This window comes from Monomorium pharaonis, chromosome 8, assembly GCF_013373865.1.
Source record: "Monomorium pharaonis isolate MP-MQ-018 chromosome 8, ASM1337386v2, whole genome shotgun sequence".
NCBI classification, from domain to species: domain Eukaryota; kingdom Metazoa; phylum Arthropoda; class Insecta; order Hymenoptera; family Formicidae; genus Monomorium; species Monomorium pharaonis.
Window position 1 is genome coordinate 4714516 of NC_050474.1, and position 16831 is coordinate 4731346.

At 34.6% G+C, this 16831-nt stretch overlaps 2 protein-coding genes across 5 annotated transcripts; both read left to right on the top strand.

Annotated features, from left to right (window-relative positions):
* Positions 1–369: 369 nt before the first annotated feature.
* LOC105841057 (medium-chain acyl-CoA ligase ACSF2, mitochondrial) lies at positions 370–9024 on the top strand. 4 transcript variants are annotated; one of them, XM_012688180.3, is made up of 9 exons: positions 370–471; positions 2719–2828; positions 3740–4265; positions 5435–5618; positions 5838–6047; positions 7326–7460; positions 7638–7751; positions 7849–8085; positions 8408–9024. In XM_012688180.3, the coding sequence occupies exons 2-9, from the start codon at positions 2723–2725 to the stop codon at positions 8705–8707; spliced, it is 1812 nt and encodes a 603-aa protein (XP_012543634.2). In that variant the 5' UTR covers positions 370–471; positions 2719–2722; the 3' UTR covers positions 8708–9024. The 4 variants fall into 4 exon arrangements, with proteins under 4 accessions (XP_012543634.2, XP_012543642.2, XP_012543626.2 ...); XM_012688188.3 differs by having other exon boundaries at positions 371–800; XM_012688172.3 differs by having other exon boundaries at positions 371–527.
* Positions 9025–9140: 116 nt separating this feature from the next.
* LOC105841048 (splicing factor U2af 38 kDa subunit) lies at positions 9141–11530 on the top strand. The gene is made up of 5 exons (XM_012688163.3): positions 9141–9312; positions 9400–9487; positions 9800–9866; positions 9951–10239; positions 10324–11530. Exons 1-5 carry the CDS (start codon positions 9269–9271, stop codon positions 10556–10558), a joined length of 723 nt encoding a protein of 240 aa, XP_012543617.1. The 5' UTR covers positions 9141–9268; the 3' UTR covers positions 10559–11530.
* The last annotated feature ends 5301 nt before the right edge of the window (positions 11531–16831 follow it).

The window sequence follows — 16831 nt, forward strand, 5'->3', positions numbered from 1 at the left end:
CCTTAAAAATCGTTTAAAAAAAAAAAACATAATATAGTCAATTGTTTTTTGTTTCGTCAAGATTAGTAATGCTATTTAAATTTAAATTGCAAATTATCTAGCATTGACATAATAACACTCTTTATATTACTATTCCAAGGTAAGCAAAGTAAGATTGACAATGCTCACAATGTTTTATAGTATATTCTTTATTCATACAAAATGTGGTAACTGGTCTAGATTGAAAACTGTTGGAGTCATTTAACGAGATATCAGTAAGCTGATACGAGCTAGTGTTAATAGCATCGCATTTATTTGCATTCACGGTCACTCTATTGCATCATCAATGCATTAAACGGGAGTCTTACTGAGTATATGCGTTGACAATCACATCAGTTAAATGAAAGCGTTCCCCGCATTGCAGTAGTTCGTCTCTGTTCGCTTATTTCTATTCGCGATACATTCTGCGCTAAACGCATTAAATCACCAAGAGTAGTGTTTCGTAATTTATTTTACAAGTGTCTTAGTGCACATCCGTTTGTGTCTATGTATGTGTGTGATGTGTGCTAGATAAGAAGAGAAGCTTGATAAGATTGATAGGAAAAATAATAGATAAGATTAATAGGCAGGAAACGATTTATTGCGATATTGTACTAATACTAAGAAGATTATCAATATTGTATCATATTAACTTACTTTAATTTGCTAACAGAAGCTAAAGTTTAATAATTTCTCAGTCTAGCATATATTTTACTTATACTAATATATACGATATTAGATGAAATCTTAGATGTCTTGTTTTTTGTAACTAAATAGTCAAGGTAAAAAATATTTTAATTTGTATTACTATTAATATCACAATTATTTATATAAACGGATATAATATGTAAAGTGTTTAAAACTTCGCGATCCAAACTTTGCAGACATGTAGTATTGTCATCACAAAAATAAACAAGAAAATTATAAATGTAGAGTAAACTTGTGCCTAAACATCAAGTTCATCTCAATCATAAAAAATTACTTTGTTTTATTTTATAAGAAATATTTAAAATATTATGTATCAATAATTTTACATTCTTTCTTTAATGCTTATATTTTATTTAAAAGTAAAATAAATATTATAACTGAAGATAAACGTTCAAAAGAAACAAAATAATCTCACAATCTAAACTTCTCCGAATGTATAAATCATATTTCTTATATTTTCTTTATTTGCATTTAGTAAATCAGACAGTTGTTCGATTGCAATAAACCAATGCTTTTGCGAGTGAGAAAATTTTACATTGCATTTGTAGCAAGAGAATTTTGTTATGTATTTTTCAACAAGAGATTCACCTTTATACAAATCAAACGTTTGTTAGTTTAAATTAAAGAGTTTAAAAAATTATAAAATTAATATTGTTACTTTGAAATATTTTAAATGCACTTTATGAAAAAGATGCACTATATATTTATCAATTATTATTTTTAAGAACGAACAATATTATATGAAGCGTTTGGTACAAAGACAACTTAACACGCGTTAAGTTTTGACAAAAAAGATTGTTTTAAGTTTAAACTTTGTTTTTCACTAATAAATAAGTAATTTATTAATAATATTATTAAAGAATGTAATTATAGCTTTAGAACATTTATTTTTGCCAAAAAAGTTATTTAAACAATAAGAAATAGTTGATTCTAGTTAAATTGTTTTGCGTAGAACGGGTTTCTTGTACGTATTAAGTAATTAGGATATAAAAAACTTAATACATAGTTTTTTATAAAAATAATAAGTATACATAGTATTTAATATTTAAAACATAGTTTAAATGTTTCTGAACATTTTAATCTTCCTCACCGGAACTTCGTTATCCGATACGCTGTCAATTTGATATAATCAAAAAATGTTTTTAAAGCATACTCTGTTTTCCATTACTAGAAATTGTAAAAATAATTCTAAATCTTTTTTTCTCTTTCGACATGAGAATTTGGTACTACTAGAGAAAGAGATAAGGTGTAATTTTTTTTTTACGCTGGTTACAAAAACGCAAACAAATTTCCATCTCTATAACTAGTATAATTCAAAGTTTTATTAGTTTGTAAGTATTGTAACTTTACATATTCTTAAATCATAAATTTAAAAATTTTTAATGCAAAGCGTTTCTTTATACAAACTATTTAATTCTGTAAACCAATAATGATTGCTTAGTTCAACATTAAATAGTTTAGAATTATTTCTTACTGTCCTCGATATACTCAGCAGCTGTTTGAACAATGTCTACGCGTTTCAAAATAGAACCATATACACAAAAATTACGATAAGAAAGACTAGGTTTTTCGCTCACTTTCGCGGAGGATTGAACGGGAAAATTCTTAAAACTCGGAGAACCTTTTAAAAACTTTGTATAACACACTACATTTATATATTTATAAAACACGGTTACATATGTTTAAAAACAACTTAAACCGAGTAAAGTTGTTTTTGCATCCAACGCTTCATTTACATAAAAACAATCGTAGAACACAAATATGTTCCGTTAAAAATAACTTAAAGCGGGTTACATTATTTTTGCCCAACCCCTCATATATGCATTTGGTAAGCATATAACTAAATTGAAGAAAGATAATTAAGAATAGATAATATAACGGATACGAGATAAGAAATCTGTTCGTATTAGAGGAGACTGTTTTCACATGTAAAGTTTAGTAAGCGTTTTGCCTTCTTACGCGACACAAGTCTCTGATAAATTTTTTTTTTAGAAAAATGTTGTCTTCATTTAAATCGGTTTCGCAATATGCCGCGTCTGGAATTTTAAAATTTCATCAAAACCATTCACGATGTCTCTCTCTATTGCGTCCTCATTTTAGAGGTAAATAAAGACTATAGTATAATATTATACTTTGAACTTAGTTTAAACTTATTATATCATACTAGAAATATTAAAGTTAGGTAATTTATTTTAGTAAAATTTTTCTTCCATCTAAATTCTTTTATAATTTAAATTTATATTAATAATATAAATTTAGATTAAAAAAAAGAATTTAGATGGATTCAAAATCCTTTATAATAATATAATAATTTAAATACTTAGTATGTATAATACTTTCTGAAAAAATAATCTTAATAATATTATTATATAAATTTTTGAACATATTATTCAGTTCTTTATTCTTTAAACTGCATGTTGATTGGCTATTGAATTTAAAAAATACAATCAAAAGCTAAAATTGAAAATAATATCACAAATTAAGTAATTTTTAATTAAACCTTTTAATACAAATTCTTTACAGTGTTTTAAGAGATGGTGCAGCATTATTATTAAAATTAACGATCAATTTAATTTGAGATATTATTAAGCGACAAGACTAAAAAGTAACATTTTTTTGTTGCTTTATTCACATAAGTATTGTCTTAATTTTAACTTATTATTATTGCAAGAATAATTCGTAAAAATTCAAATAAATAACAATAATTATTCTTTAACCCTATTGATAAAATTATTAGCATTATTTTAAGATTATTTTAACATTATTTAAATTACATTTTAACATATAGTCTGTCGACAAAATTAATAAATCACTATTAATGTTATTTTAACATTAGTAATGTTACTTTAACATTATTTTAATTTTATTTTAATATAAAAAATACGATTATCAAGAAAGATTTAAAACTTCATAAAATGATCTTTAAATATAAAAATATATTGTCAAAACTTAATCAATAATATTAAAAATCTTAATTTTTAAATTTATATTGTAATTAAAAAAATTGTTGCAGAAAAACGTCAAATTCGAAAATCAAACATCCAAGCGAGGGCCAATTATTCTCATGCAATTAAAGCCGCTCACATGTACAATCCCGGCGAGTTTTCTATAATGGACAAAACTATCGGACAGTTATTAAGTGAGGCAGTTGCAACATGGCCCGAACGAACTTGCGTTGTTTCGATTCCTCAAAAGATTCGTATGACATTCACTCAGGTTCTTCAACGGGTCGACTCGTTGGCTGCGGGTCTCAAGAAGCTAGGCTTGAAAAAGGGTGATCGGCTGGGTATCTGGGGTCCGAATGATCTAGAATGGTTTATTACTTTTCTAAGTGCAACGAGACTGGGATTAATCGTTGTCGCGATTAACCCCGCTTATCAGCAGAACGAATTGGTGTATTGTTTGCAAAAGGTTGGCGTAAAGGCAATTATCTCACCTGACAAATTCAAAACGCAGAATTATCCAAAGATGTTGCTCGCCGCCAAGGAAGTGTGTGCTACTTTGGAACATATTATTATTTATTCGCCCGATCATATAACGTAAGAAACTTTAATTAACATTATTATATTAAAGTATAACATTTATTATACGACACATTTTTTTAATATAGTGTATCTAAAAGAAAAGAAAAGTCAAAATTAGTCTAAAAATTGTTATTTGGACAAGAATCATCCTTTTTAATAGCGTTCTTTAAAAATTATTAAATAACAAACGCTAACAGATCATTTGACACAATTATTGCTTTCGTTATAATCATGACTTTGCCTTTTCAAATGATTATGGACGTGAGCGCGCGCTCACGATCTTTCGTGAGCTTTTAGTATGTTCACACACTAGAACATGATCGTTTCACTGATCCGTGAATATCGCGTGAGTCCTCGCACTTTGACTGACAGAAATCTTTTGCTCGATTTTGCGAAATGGATTAAGAACACGTTATTTTTGTATCATAACGTCTCGTGCGCTCATATTTTTGTAAATGTTAGTTTTTATATGACGATGTGATGTCTATTAGATTTTAAAAATTGGTCAGTGTTAATGCTTTCTATTTAAACTACAAGTAAATTCTTCAAATTTTGAACAAATTCTTTTTATTATATTTAAAAATATAGCTTAGCATTTAATTTATATGTAAAATGAGAGAACAATATTTTTATTTATATGTCCTCATATATTAATAAACAAAATTTTATGCAAATTTTATTATAGTAACTAATTATTTAAATGTCACATAAATATGAATATTCTTCTTGGTAAACGGCCAAGGTTTGAGCGTTCTGTTTCATGACATCAGAATAGTGTATCGATCGAAAAGAAGACGAAGATTGAACGACTTGAAAGACTGCGAAGAGCGACGGTGTTTAAAACGAAACAGTTTCGACGTCGAAGAAAATATTCACTAGCAATCCCCGTTGAGATTTGTTTCCTTAAAACTATTTTATTCTCCATTATTTTTGCCGTGTGCTCTCCGTATGTCTCGTCGTTGCATTCTGTGGATGCGAAATCTCGCATATCAAGTGTTTTCTTCTTTTTGCGTAGCACTACCCTCCTCCAACTTTTACCGATCAATTGATTTGATTAATAACCGTATGGAAGAATCATGGTGCAATTAGGTTAATAGCTTCACCGAGATCTCTATCCATTCGCACTCGTAAACATGATGTCATTGAGGAATTGTAAACAATATTAGTCTACGTTTAATTTATAGCGGTACGCATCGTTTCGCCGACGTCGAAGTTTCGGCAACGGAGCCGGAAGTGGATGCGATTGCCGCCGAGCAGGACAAAATATCATGTGATGACGGATGCAGTATACAGTTCACGTCCGGTTCCACCGGGAGGTCCAAAGCCACGCTCCTCTCGCATAAGGGTCTCGTAAATAACAGTAAAGAGGCGAGTTGTAAACAGAAAAATTATATTTAAATTGTATTGTACCTCCGGATTAATTAAATAATTAAAAAACTGTAACGCATAATTCTCTTAATTCATAATATAGGATAACAAATTTAAACTGATTGCTTTGACCAACGTAATTTCTTTGTGCTTCATGTCTGATTTAATGTATTATATGTATATCGTCAGAAAGAAATTATTTTATTTCTGTGTCGGCAGGCTGCACGAAGGGGGAAGATAACTATTGAAAATAAAATATGTTTAAACATGCCACTGTTCCATGCGTTCGGCATGGTAATGGGTCAATTGCTCATCCTTCATACGGGGAGTACCCTCGTCTTGGAAGAACGTTCCTTCAATCCGGTAAAAACCTTGGAGGTGATAGCGCAAGAAAAGTGTGCCATAACATATGGAACGCCAACTATGTGGGTGAGCAAGGACAAAATAAATGCATGCCAGATTGTGTTCGAAAAACTTCCGCTAAATAGTTCAAAGTGACATATTTCACGATAAGATGCCGTTATAAAGATTGTACAATTAATGTATTTCAATATGACGTTAGAACAAACACTTCTGACAAAGTAGTATTATTGGCTAATTGCTAATAACATCAAAAGTTAGTCGAGCCCTAGGTGTATGCGATAAGTAATCGCTGATCATGCTTACTAGACGGAATTTCGAATCGATAAAACTCGTATGATTCATGAATAAATCTCGACTGAACTAAACCTTGATAGTTTCGCAAAGTAGTTTTTTTCTGTACAATTTATTTTTGATATATTTATATTACGTATACTGATAGTAAATGAAATTCCTCTCTGCTCTTTAACGCTGGTAACTTATTATCATTATGTTTATAATAAATTCAAACCATTTAAATTTAAATTTTATTTATCGTTACCAGTCATTATTTGAAAAAAATGGAAAGAAATAAGAAACCACTTAAATCTTGTTGTATAAAATATTTGTCTTACAGTTTAGTAATTTTTTTAGTAAAATTAGCTAAAAGATTATTTTTACGTATACCAAAAAAATTAAGAATACATAATAATTGTTTCTTATTAGTTGTAATTTTCTAGGAAAACTAATTTTGAATATTAGAATAATATATTAAAACATTTTGATTAATTAAGAAATGTCTTACTATTTTAGCATTTTAGTATTTAACATCACTAGCATATCATTGTACTTGAGATTATTATATCTTACTGCTCAAGAGTGTGATTAAAATGATCAACCATTAATAACAGGTAATACTAACGTTTAATTGGTTTATACATGTCTATATATCAACATTTTAATGATATAAGATTATTTCGTAAGATATTAATATTGTTGTAATCATTTTAACCGATCTCGTAAAACAGTAACAGTAAAAATCATAAGCACCTTGATACGCTTCTGATGCTAAGACTTAATGATGTTTCAGCTAATTGTTATGAGAAACTCTATCCCCCGTTTATACACATTCAATATTTTATGGGCACATATACGCGCACTGTTTTTGTACTTAAAACCATTTTTTTCTCAGAAAATGTATGACAGACAAGAAGTAAATAAATAGTTTTACATATTTTAATTATTCATTAGGGCATTTTTTAATTTCCTTTTATAATTATATCAGTTTGCATCTTTGAAAGATGTATTTGTCATTTGTACAAAATAAATATTCGAACTTCATGTTTAATTTATGTGTAATTTCACCAGGTAAACTTAATAGAGGCACAGCAACGATTGCAGCTACCGACGGACAGTCTTCAGGCAGGAGTTACCGGTGGTGCACCCGCATCTTCTGAACTTTTCAAACGAATCCGAGGTTTGCTCGGCTTCAACGATATGATGGTAAATTAAAAAACTATAGTTTAGTTCTTTGGCTTCAGCAATTATTTATTACGATCATGACGTTCAGGCAGCGTCGTAAATTTTAGAAACACAATTTTAATATATGCACATTATAAACATATATCTATTTATATAAATAAATCTCTGTATTAGTAAAAAATAAACTTTTAATTACAGAGCATATATGGTCTGACAGAAACAACAGCTATAGTATTTCAATCAATGCGTGGAGAAGATAGGCATCTTATAGAGACCACTGTAGGTCATTTGGCGAATCATGCTGAAGCGATGGTATACATCAATTTTACTCCAGAAATTATAAATTCCTTCAGTTTCACTTTACAAGGTTTTGTTATGCATGTATCTTTTGACGCATATCCTTATTTAGATCGTCGATCAAAATAATTTACCAGTTCCCTTTGGAAAACCTGGCGAACTTTGGATTCGCTCGTACTCCAACATGTTGCGCTATTGGGATGACGAAGAAAACACGAAGAAAACTATAACGGAGGATGGTTGGTTAAAAACGGGCGATCAGTTTATCTTGCAGGAAAACGGATACGCTACTATAGTCGGAAGACTTAAAGACATACTTATTCGAGGAGGTGAAAATATTTTCCCGAAAGTAAGTAACATTTACAATTGCATTATTCATTCTATTTAATGAATTATATTTTTTTGATATACAGAAAAGAAAAATCGATTAAAAATAAATTTAAAAAATTAGACTACATATTTTGTAAGATCTCTTTAAAAAATTATTAAACCTTTGTCAATTTTATTTAGGAAATATTTATCTAGCTATACATGATTTTTTTATCTGATGTAATTATTATTATTACGAATAATTTATATGTATAATCTTGATTTCAAATCTTACTTTTCAAAACGGTAAATTGATGGATAAAGAATTTTTAATTTAATTTGTATTTTAATGCATTTTGTAGGAAATTGAAGACTTCTTGATGACTCATCCCAAAGTAAATCAGGCGCAAGTTGTAGGAGCATATGATGAAGTCTACGGAGAAGAAGTTTGTGCGTGTATTCAACTTCGCGACGGTGTGACAATGACAAAGAATGAACTAACAGATTATTGTAGAGGCAAAATAGCGCACTTCAAAATACCACGTTATGTAGTGTTTATAGATGAATATCCAAAGACTGCCACAGGAAAAATTCAAAAATTCCGTTTGAGAGACCAATTAGAAGAAAGCGGAGTGATACCGGAAAGACCAAAACATTTGTAATAATTATAGACAATACTAACTATACAAAGTTTAGATAACATTATAATAATAGTAAGGTTTTATAGAAAATCAAGTAATAAGGAATTAAAAATTGTATAATATTATTCCGAGAGTTTAAGTAGGAAATCAAATTACATATCTAGGAACTAATTGTGTACTTAACATCGTACAACATTATAAACATTATATATCTAAGTTTTATAATTTTCTACTACATGGTTCTCTTGGATGAATGCTGAAATGTATTTTGCCAGAAGAATGAAAGAGTTAAATTATTTATTAATATAGAGTTTAAAAAATTATTTTATTTTGTTCATCTTAATAATAAATTTCTATTTATTAATATAAAACTAATCACTTTTAATTAAAACGAATTTTTATTTTTCCCTCCAAGAATGGTGCGCAACTTCAACTGCATATGCTCCGTCGGTAAAATAATCTCTTGATGTATTTATGGTCGCGATCGTATTCGATGTGTATTGTCGGATTTTTTAAAGCAAATAGCTCCGCCTATTTTCCTGATACAATTTTAACACACTCGAGTCAAACGATTTTCGGATTATGGCCGAATATCTGGCGTCAATTTTCGGGACTGAGAAGGACAAGTAAGCGTCAAATTAGGTTTCTATGCCGTCGTTTTATATGAGAGGTTATGATTGCGACGTGAACTTAAAATTTATTTGTTCTTTTAGGGTCAATTGCTCATTTTATTTCAAGATAGGCGCCTGTCGGCATGGAGATCGATGTTCGCGAATTCATAACAAGCCGACCTTTAGTCAGGTATGATATTTCCTTATCTGCTCCGTTTGTAATAATTTACACTGCATTGATAACTCCACTTACAAACAGTACATTGTATTGTAAAACTTTTTTTGTGTAGCTAAATATGTTCTGCCATGTTCTGTTATATTAACATTCTTTCAAAAATATCGTCAATATATATTTTATAGCAGTAATGCATTGGGATTTATATCAATATTCTTTTATGTACAAACATTTCAACATACTGCGATTTGAATTAATAATCCAAGAAATTAATGAAATTAATTTTATTATTAAGCGATATTATTGACGCAAATCTTTGTTCTTTAGACGTGCTTACTGCAGAATCTCTATGTGAATCCTCAGAATTCTGCGAAAAGCGCAGATGGATCTCATTGTAAGTATACTATATCTTAATAAGAATATTATGTTACTATACGAGATGAGCATTATGTATGTTATGAAATGCATCTTACAATAGTGGTCGCAAACGTGTCTGACGAAGAGATGCAAGAACATTACGACAATTTTTTCGAGGACGTTTTTATCGAGTGCGAAGACAAGTACGGGGAGATCGAGGAGATGAACGTGTGCGACAATCTCGGTGATCACTTGGTCGGAAATGTTTATATCAAGTTCCGCAGAGAAGAGGATGCGGAGAAGGCGGTGAACGACTTGAATAATCGTTGGTTCGGCGGTAGACCAGTTTACGCCGAGCTCTCGCCTGTAACTGATTTTCGCGAGGCCTGCTGTCGTCAATACGAAATGGGGTAAATTATAAAGCTAAAATGCGATTTACAGAGCGTAATAAACAACAAGCACGAAATTGTATACTTGAAATTATATGCTTTTAGCGAGTGCACGCGCTCCGGATTTTGTAACTTCATGCACTTGAAACCCATCTCCCGGGAGCTCCGACGGTACTTGTATAGCCGAAAGAAGAGTAAGGGTCGATCGAGATCACGCTCGAGATCGCGAGGTCGCGACCGTAGGAGGAGATCCCGATCCCGTGATAAGAGATCCAGGTCCAAAGATCGGCGCAGAGGAAGAGACGAGAAGACCAGAGACGGTCGATCTGGTCGTTATTAATAAAATTTTGTTTATATATTTAGATTTAGTTGCTTGTCGATATATCTCTTTATTTTATTTATAATACTTGAATCAATCATATAAATTTTTACCTTTTTATTATTAACAGTTCGAAAGTTCATATAAGAGATTTTCTGTCAAATTAATAATTCTGTAAATAAATTCGTATAGTATATTCAATATTGAATAGCTGTGGTATTGCGAGTTCTGTAATAATGGTATAGACGGCAGCACTGACTTACTGTGTGTCTAAAAAATATACTGTGTATTTTTATGAAATTATTTTTTTTTTTGTATGCACATTGGTTAAGATAAATGATAGATAATGTATATTCAAATTTTTAGTTTTTGCATTAAAATTTGAGAAAAATATTGAGAAAAATATTTCATCAATTTTCTAATTTTCCTTTCTCTTAAGTTTAAGAAAAATAGGTATTAAAGATGGTAAACTTTTAATATATGTTTACTCTAAATAATTATGCAATTTATATTTTTGATTTTTTGTAAGATAAGAGTGAATTTCAACATCTTAAATCCTTATCAATGAAATAAAAAATTAAACATTTTGATAATTATTTTACTGACATTTTGGAAATATAGAAACTCTATCTCTAAAATGAAAAAAATGTATATAAAATTTATATTAGAATTTTTCTTTTTTATTGAATTTTTTACTTCAATATTTTCTATTAGAAATTTGTACATTTGTCACAAGATGTCACTTGTAGCATCTCGCATCGTTGGTTTTATTTATAGTTTCTACGTATTATTACTATATAAAAGATAATTTTAGATTATAATTAATACTTGAGAAACAATATTCGTGTTTATAAAAGTCAATTTATTTAAGAAATAATTTATATAAATTGTAAAACGTATAAAAAAACTGAAATTAAACTGTTAAAGAAATATTATAATCATAAAGTTGTATCGTGTTATATTATATGCAGCCACAAAATAAAAATTTCGTACAGATTTTACGTGTTAAAATTATATGTTCGTAATAAAGCAAACAATTCTGGAGTAATTTTCAACGTAGGCAATAGATCTCTTTCTGATAACAGCAGCTTGTAATCTTCGCGCGGTGCAGGGGCTATTCGCGAGCCAAGTCTTTATTCCCTTTTGTTTTTATTTTAATCGGTGCCCGCGCATATTCCTTGTCTCGTGCCGACCAACTGTTGCTCAACAAGTTGTTGTTGAAAGATGACGCGAAGGTACGGCGGGCGTGCGCGCAGCCAAGCAAGAATAGCAAGAAAAAATTAGAAGGGAGAAGAAAAAGGAAGAGAAAGAGGAGAGAAAAAAAACGCAGCGGAAAGAGAGTGACGGGGGGGGAGGGAGGAAAGAGAGGGATAACGTCGACGGTTTTCAAGGGGAATCACGTCTTTCTTCGGAATCGGTTCATCCGAACCGGGCACGTGTTTCGGCTGGGCCTAATTGGCGGGGCTCTCGGGGCCTCTTACCTCGCTTCAAGACTCCGAACGGGCGTGCATTACCGCAGCAGATGGTGGTCGTGATTGCAGCTGCCTCCGACAAACACCTGCCTTCTTCGGACGGCTATCGGAATACCGATGCCTGTTCTCTTCGCTGCCATACACTCGCTATTCACTGTCGTTTATCTTCTCGCGCGCTTTTAAGATTTACATCGGTCGGTTCTCCGCTATCGATCTAGAAAAAAAGGGGAGATAATAATTGTCGCGACCAAAAAAATCAACATGCGACTAGTCGGTTTTATTAACGTGATTACGTTCGTGCTGCGAAGAATGCCTACAATATTAATATACTGTTGTAATACGGGTACATAAAACATGCTCGATTTCGTTGAACATGTACATAATTATTCGTTTGCGTTCATATAAATGTGGAATTCGATTATGGATGAGCTGTAAATGCATCGCGGTTGTCCGTCATGGTTTAACTTTAATGCGTTACGGCGAGTACGGTGTTTTTCAAATATTTCCATATATTTTTATAACGTCATACATTAAATAAAACGCGCTTATAAATGTTATCGCGCGCTCCCAAGTTGATTTGAATGCGAATCCCTAAAAAAATATATCCCGTACCGAATATGAGGTATTGCAACAAATTTTATTGTTGAAAATTTACGGTTGGATTTTCTTTGACCGCGGTTGCAAGTTTTATCAGCAAGAGAAAAGGATCGATTTTCATTTCATGAAAACAATCGGCTAAAAAATAATACGATAACAAAGTTACGATCTGTAAAAACCCCTCGCTCGAAATTCTATAATTTATCAATGAAAACATTTTTTCTAAATACATTATTTATGAATTGGAAAAGGTGAAGATTTTTACAAAAACAGTGTCCATAGATAATGATGAATAAATTAGAGACTCAGTTAATTCTTAATTAATTTCAACTTAATAATTCTGACATTCTTCCAACTAAATTTTCTTTTTCCTGCACAATAAATCCCGCCAGAAGTTTATTCATTCACGCTGATGTTACTTGGGATTTCACGAATGTAAGAGCGGAAAAAAAGTGGAAAAAGATTCTCTCCAGCATGTCGATATACGCGAGGTTGCAAATTGAAAGCTGAGCTAGAGCTGAGCATGATAGTCCGCTAGCGAGCTATTCGAGAACCATAATTAATCCTGGCAATCCGCCAGAACATTCCGGCCACAAAGGAGAGAGTCGTTTCTGCACCGCCAGATGATGGGTGCAGAAGAAGAAGAGAGAAAGGTAAAACGAAAAAGAGAAAGAGAGAGAGAGAGAGAGAGAGAGAAAAGGATCGGCTTCCGAAACATGCGCGTAGAAAATCGCGCGTCTGCCAAAGTCCGTCGAGAACAACGGACAGCCGTGACCGCGATTTCCCTCGTCAGGGAAACGAGCTAACGAGCTGTCAAACGTCACCGAGCCGGAAGGGCCTAGGTCGTTGTTGAATCACGGTGGCGCGGGGCGGCAAACGCATCTTCGATCCGGCCTCCCCGCGAACCGAGCCTTCCGGAGCAGGATGTGTCCCCGTCTTCTGCTAACTGCACGACGGAGATTGGCAATTACGTCCGCCGAGATCGATTTGATATTGAAAACTGGAAACGTTTCAAATGGCAATCAGGGAATCTCGAGTACCGCGGTGCGCCTCGACGCGAAAAACAGATCGCGGGACTCTCCTTATTATTTCCACGAAAACGTCGTAACATATCGATATAACGCAACGTCGACGTGGCAACCTTAATTAATGAATCATAATATCGTTCGGTTAATTATTTTCCCGCGGTTTTTAACGAGAGGATAAATCGAGGTAACGGTAGTGGTGCGCGAAAATTGCAATCGAACGTCAGGCGCGTTGCCTTTGCGACGTAAATGATTTATGAACGCGAGGGGGAAACGAGGGTCGTCGAAGAGAGCCATTCCATAAAATACGGATAACTGCGTGTCGAACAACGGCGAGAGGAACAGAAAGAGAAGGACGAGGAGGAGGAGGAGGATGAGGGAGCGGAGGGGACGCCTTTCAATCCCTCTGTATGAGACTCGGCTCGTTCGATAGTGGAAAAAAAAAATATTTCGCGGGGCCATTTAACCGCGTGGTTCGAGTACCGCCTGCGAAAAGACCGAACCGATGGTTTCATACTCTGAAAAAAGATGGGCAGGCCTCTCCGAAACTCGATCACCGCAGAAGCATCGCGCCGGTGATCTTGCAGGTGATCCGACAACAGCGGGAGCTGCATCCGGCGGCTGCATCTCTCGATGGCAAAGAGAGAGAGAAAGGGGGGGGGAAGGGAAGGGAGAGAGAAAAAATAGAAGAAAATAACCGGTGGAAATTTGTAGTGCGCGCAACGTGACGACCTAATTGGTATAATAATAAAAATGGCGCGTTTCGGCGTTGCCGTGCCGGTGAATTCTCGTTTATATGCAAATGCATCTCGGTCGCGAGACGTTTCAACGGCTATATCCGAACCTCCGCAAAAAGCCGATCCGCTTCTTCCGTTGGCGTTAAAACGATCTAAACGATCTAAACGATCTAATCGAGATCCTGAGACTGAAAATCTATGCCAGTCGCTTATATAGTCCGCACCATCCGCATCGTCGTCGCGCCATCCGCGTAATTATTTCAAAGGGTATTCGAGAGACAAGAGGGGAAAACACTTTTATCTCTCTCCCAGGTCGTTCGAAATTCAGCCTGCGACGATGTTTCCCGCGCACAAACGAAATGAAATTATGTATCGTGGAATTTCAACGATGAACATTTTATTACGGGATATTATAATGTAATAAAATTGCATCGAGCCTGTGTACATAATGGCAATATATTATTGGCGATACAATCAAGCGGTGACACGAAGAATGCAAAATTAAAATATTCATCGAAATATACGTACTTAATTAACTTAAATCGATATTTTTACGTATATTTTTGTACGATAAAATGTCATCGGGCGTGTTAGCTTTGTCCTGGAGTTTCTTTTTCTCGAAATGTCCTTCAGATTTCCGCGGTGCATTCGCTCAAAATAGTATTCATATTATTTTTCCTATTTAAAGGCACTTGAATAACGTATCCTCGAGACCCGGGCATATTCCTCTCGAGATAGACCCCGCGCAGACGGGGGAGCGATATAACGCTTTCGCGAGATTTATAAGGGACGTCTTTTACATCCTTCCTCTTTCCTGCCTCAGAAAAGAAAAACCGGTTCATCAGAATTCATTGCAATCGGTATAATCGAAATCTGTTTTTGTTCTTCCTCGATTGTCCCGCGATAATGGACAATGACATTGTTAGGGGATGCACGAAAGGCACGAAGAATGAAGAGAAAAATGGAAGAAGGCCGCGCCGGCGAAGAGGGTGACTGTCGTCGTCGTCGTCGCAGGGTGAAATGACTACCGTGAAGGAAGACGGGAGAATAACGGCGGGTTTAATATGGCGCCGCGGGGCTCGTTTAATCATTTAATCGAGTCCCTGGCATGCCTCGGTTTTCCACTGTCGTCGTTTGCACCTCATCTCGTCCCGTTCTCATCTCGGCGAATACCTTCGAAAGGTCGGACGATTACTTAAAGGACGATTTCGCGCGTGTTACCCTCCTGCTCTCTCTTCTCCTCCACCCTCCTTGTTTCCATCGCCTCTTCGAGCGTTCGAGGCTCCTAACTCCCCTCTCTCTCCTCTCCTTCCTCCCGCCCCTTCTCAGTCCTTTATCTCAGCCCTGCAATATCCGGTCGCCACTCGTGGCGAAAACTCATCGAGTCCGGATCGGTGCCGTATATACGCGCGGAGGCCCGAGTCCGACTGGCGTGTGCTAGACGACCCCGTTGATCCTGGACAGCAATATTCAAATACAAAGGGTGGCTGAGCCGTTTCGAGTGCAGAGCACACACTCGCCGGATCTGCGGCGAATCGCAGTAACTTGCGAGAACATCGATGTAATGAAAGAATCTAGATGCCTAAGAGCACGACCTAGACGCGCGCTCTCTCGAGTTATAAGGTCTCGCGATGCATAAATCCATAAAAAAAGTCACGTACAAAATTACGCATAATTTCCACGTTTCTATTTCGCGATAAAATGGAGATACTTATTTAATACGGCACGCAATTGAGCTTTTCGCGTTTCCAACAACGTATGGAAATTGTAAAAAGAAGAATTATATTTATTTCAATGTAGTCGATTTAATTATAAGAAAAGAACGGGATCACCGTTTTCTGTACAACTTTGAAAAATACTATCACATTTCTTGCAGCTTTCCAATATGGTATTTTATAATGAGTTTGGAATTGAAATTGTCACGCACAAAACTTCGGCTTCTTCAACGCGTTGAATCGTTGGAGCAAAACGCTTCGGCCGTGCGGCTCGTGTTCGATCGCACGTAAAAAGGGCGACGACACCACGTGGAAAAATAATGACAGCGTGGCTCGCGAGAATCACGAACTTATCCAAAAACGCGACGTCTAACCGGGAAGCAGCAGGTTTCACCTTTACGTTCTCATTTCCCTTCGTTCGTGCCACACTGTGTCCCTTGGCATCGGTTCCGCTCGGCAGTGCGACAGATTACGCGAGAAGAGGTAAAATGGTGAGAATGGAGAACGCTCGGGGGGCGTAATAATTCGGTGCTAAATGCGGAGAAAACCCGGCCACGCTCTGCCGGTTAGTCGGTGGTGCGGAATACAGTCTGTCCGTAATGCAGCCCGGGTGCTCGAGGATAGGCCAGGCTCCTCTTAGAAAATAATGACGGCGAAATCCCTGCGGGAAATATTTTGCCCGGAAGTCACGGGAAATTAAGTATATGTGACTCGTCTTCGGTGATAACGGAAAAAAATGCGCCGTCGT

Coding starts and splice junctions, on each gene's coding strand:
- LOC105841057 (XM_012688180.3), top strand. CDS start 2,723: ATGTTGTCTTCATTTAAATCGGTTTCGCAATATGCCGCGTCTGGAATT. Junction 4,266..5,434: donor TATTCGCCCGATCATATAAC/GTAAGAAACTTT, acceptor TTTAATTTATAG/CGGTACGCATCGTTTCGCCG. Junction 6,048..7,325: donor ATGGAACGCCAACTATGTGG/GTGAGCAAGGAC, acceptor TAATTTCACCAG/GTAAACTTAATAGAGGCACA.
- LOC105841048 (XM_012688163.3), top strand. CDS start 9,269: ATGGCCGAATATCTGGCGTCAATTTTCGGGACTGAGAAGGACAA. Junction 9,488..9,799: donor ACAAGCCGACCTTTAGTCAG/GTATGATATTTC, acceptor TTTGTTCTTTAG/ACGTGCTTACTGCAGAATCT. Junction 9,867..9,950: donor AAGCGCAGATGGATCTCATT/GTAAGTATACTA, acceptor ATCTTACAATAG/TGGTCGCAAACGTGTCTGAC.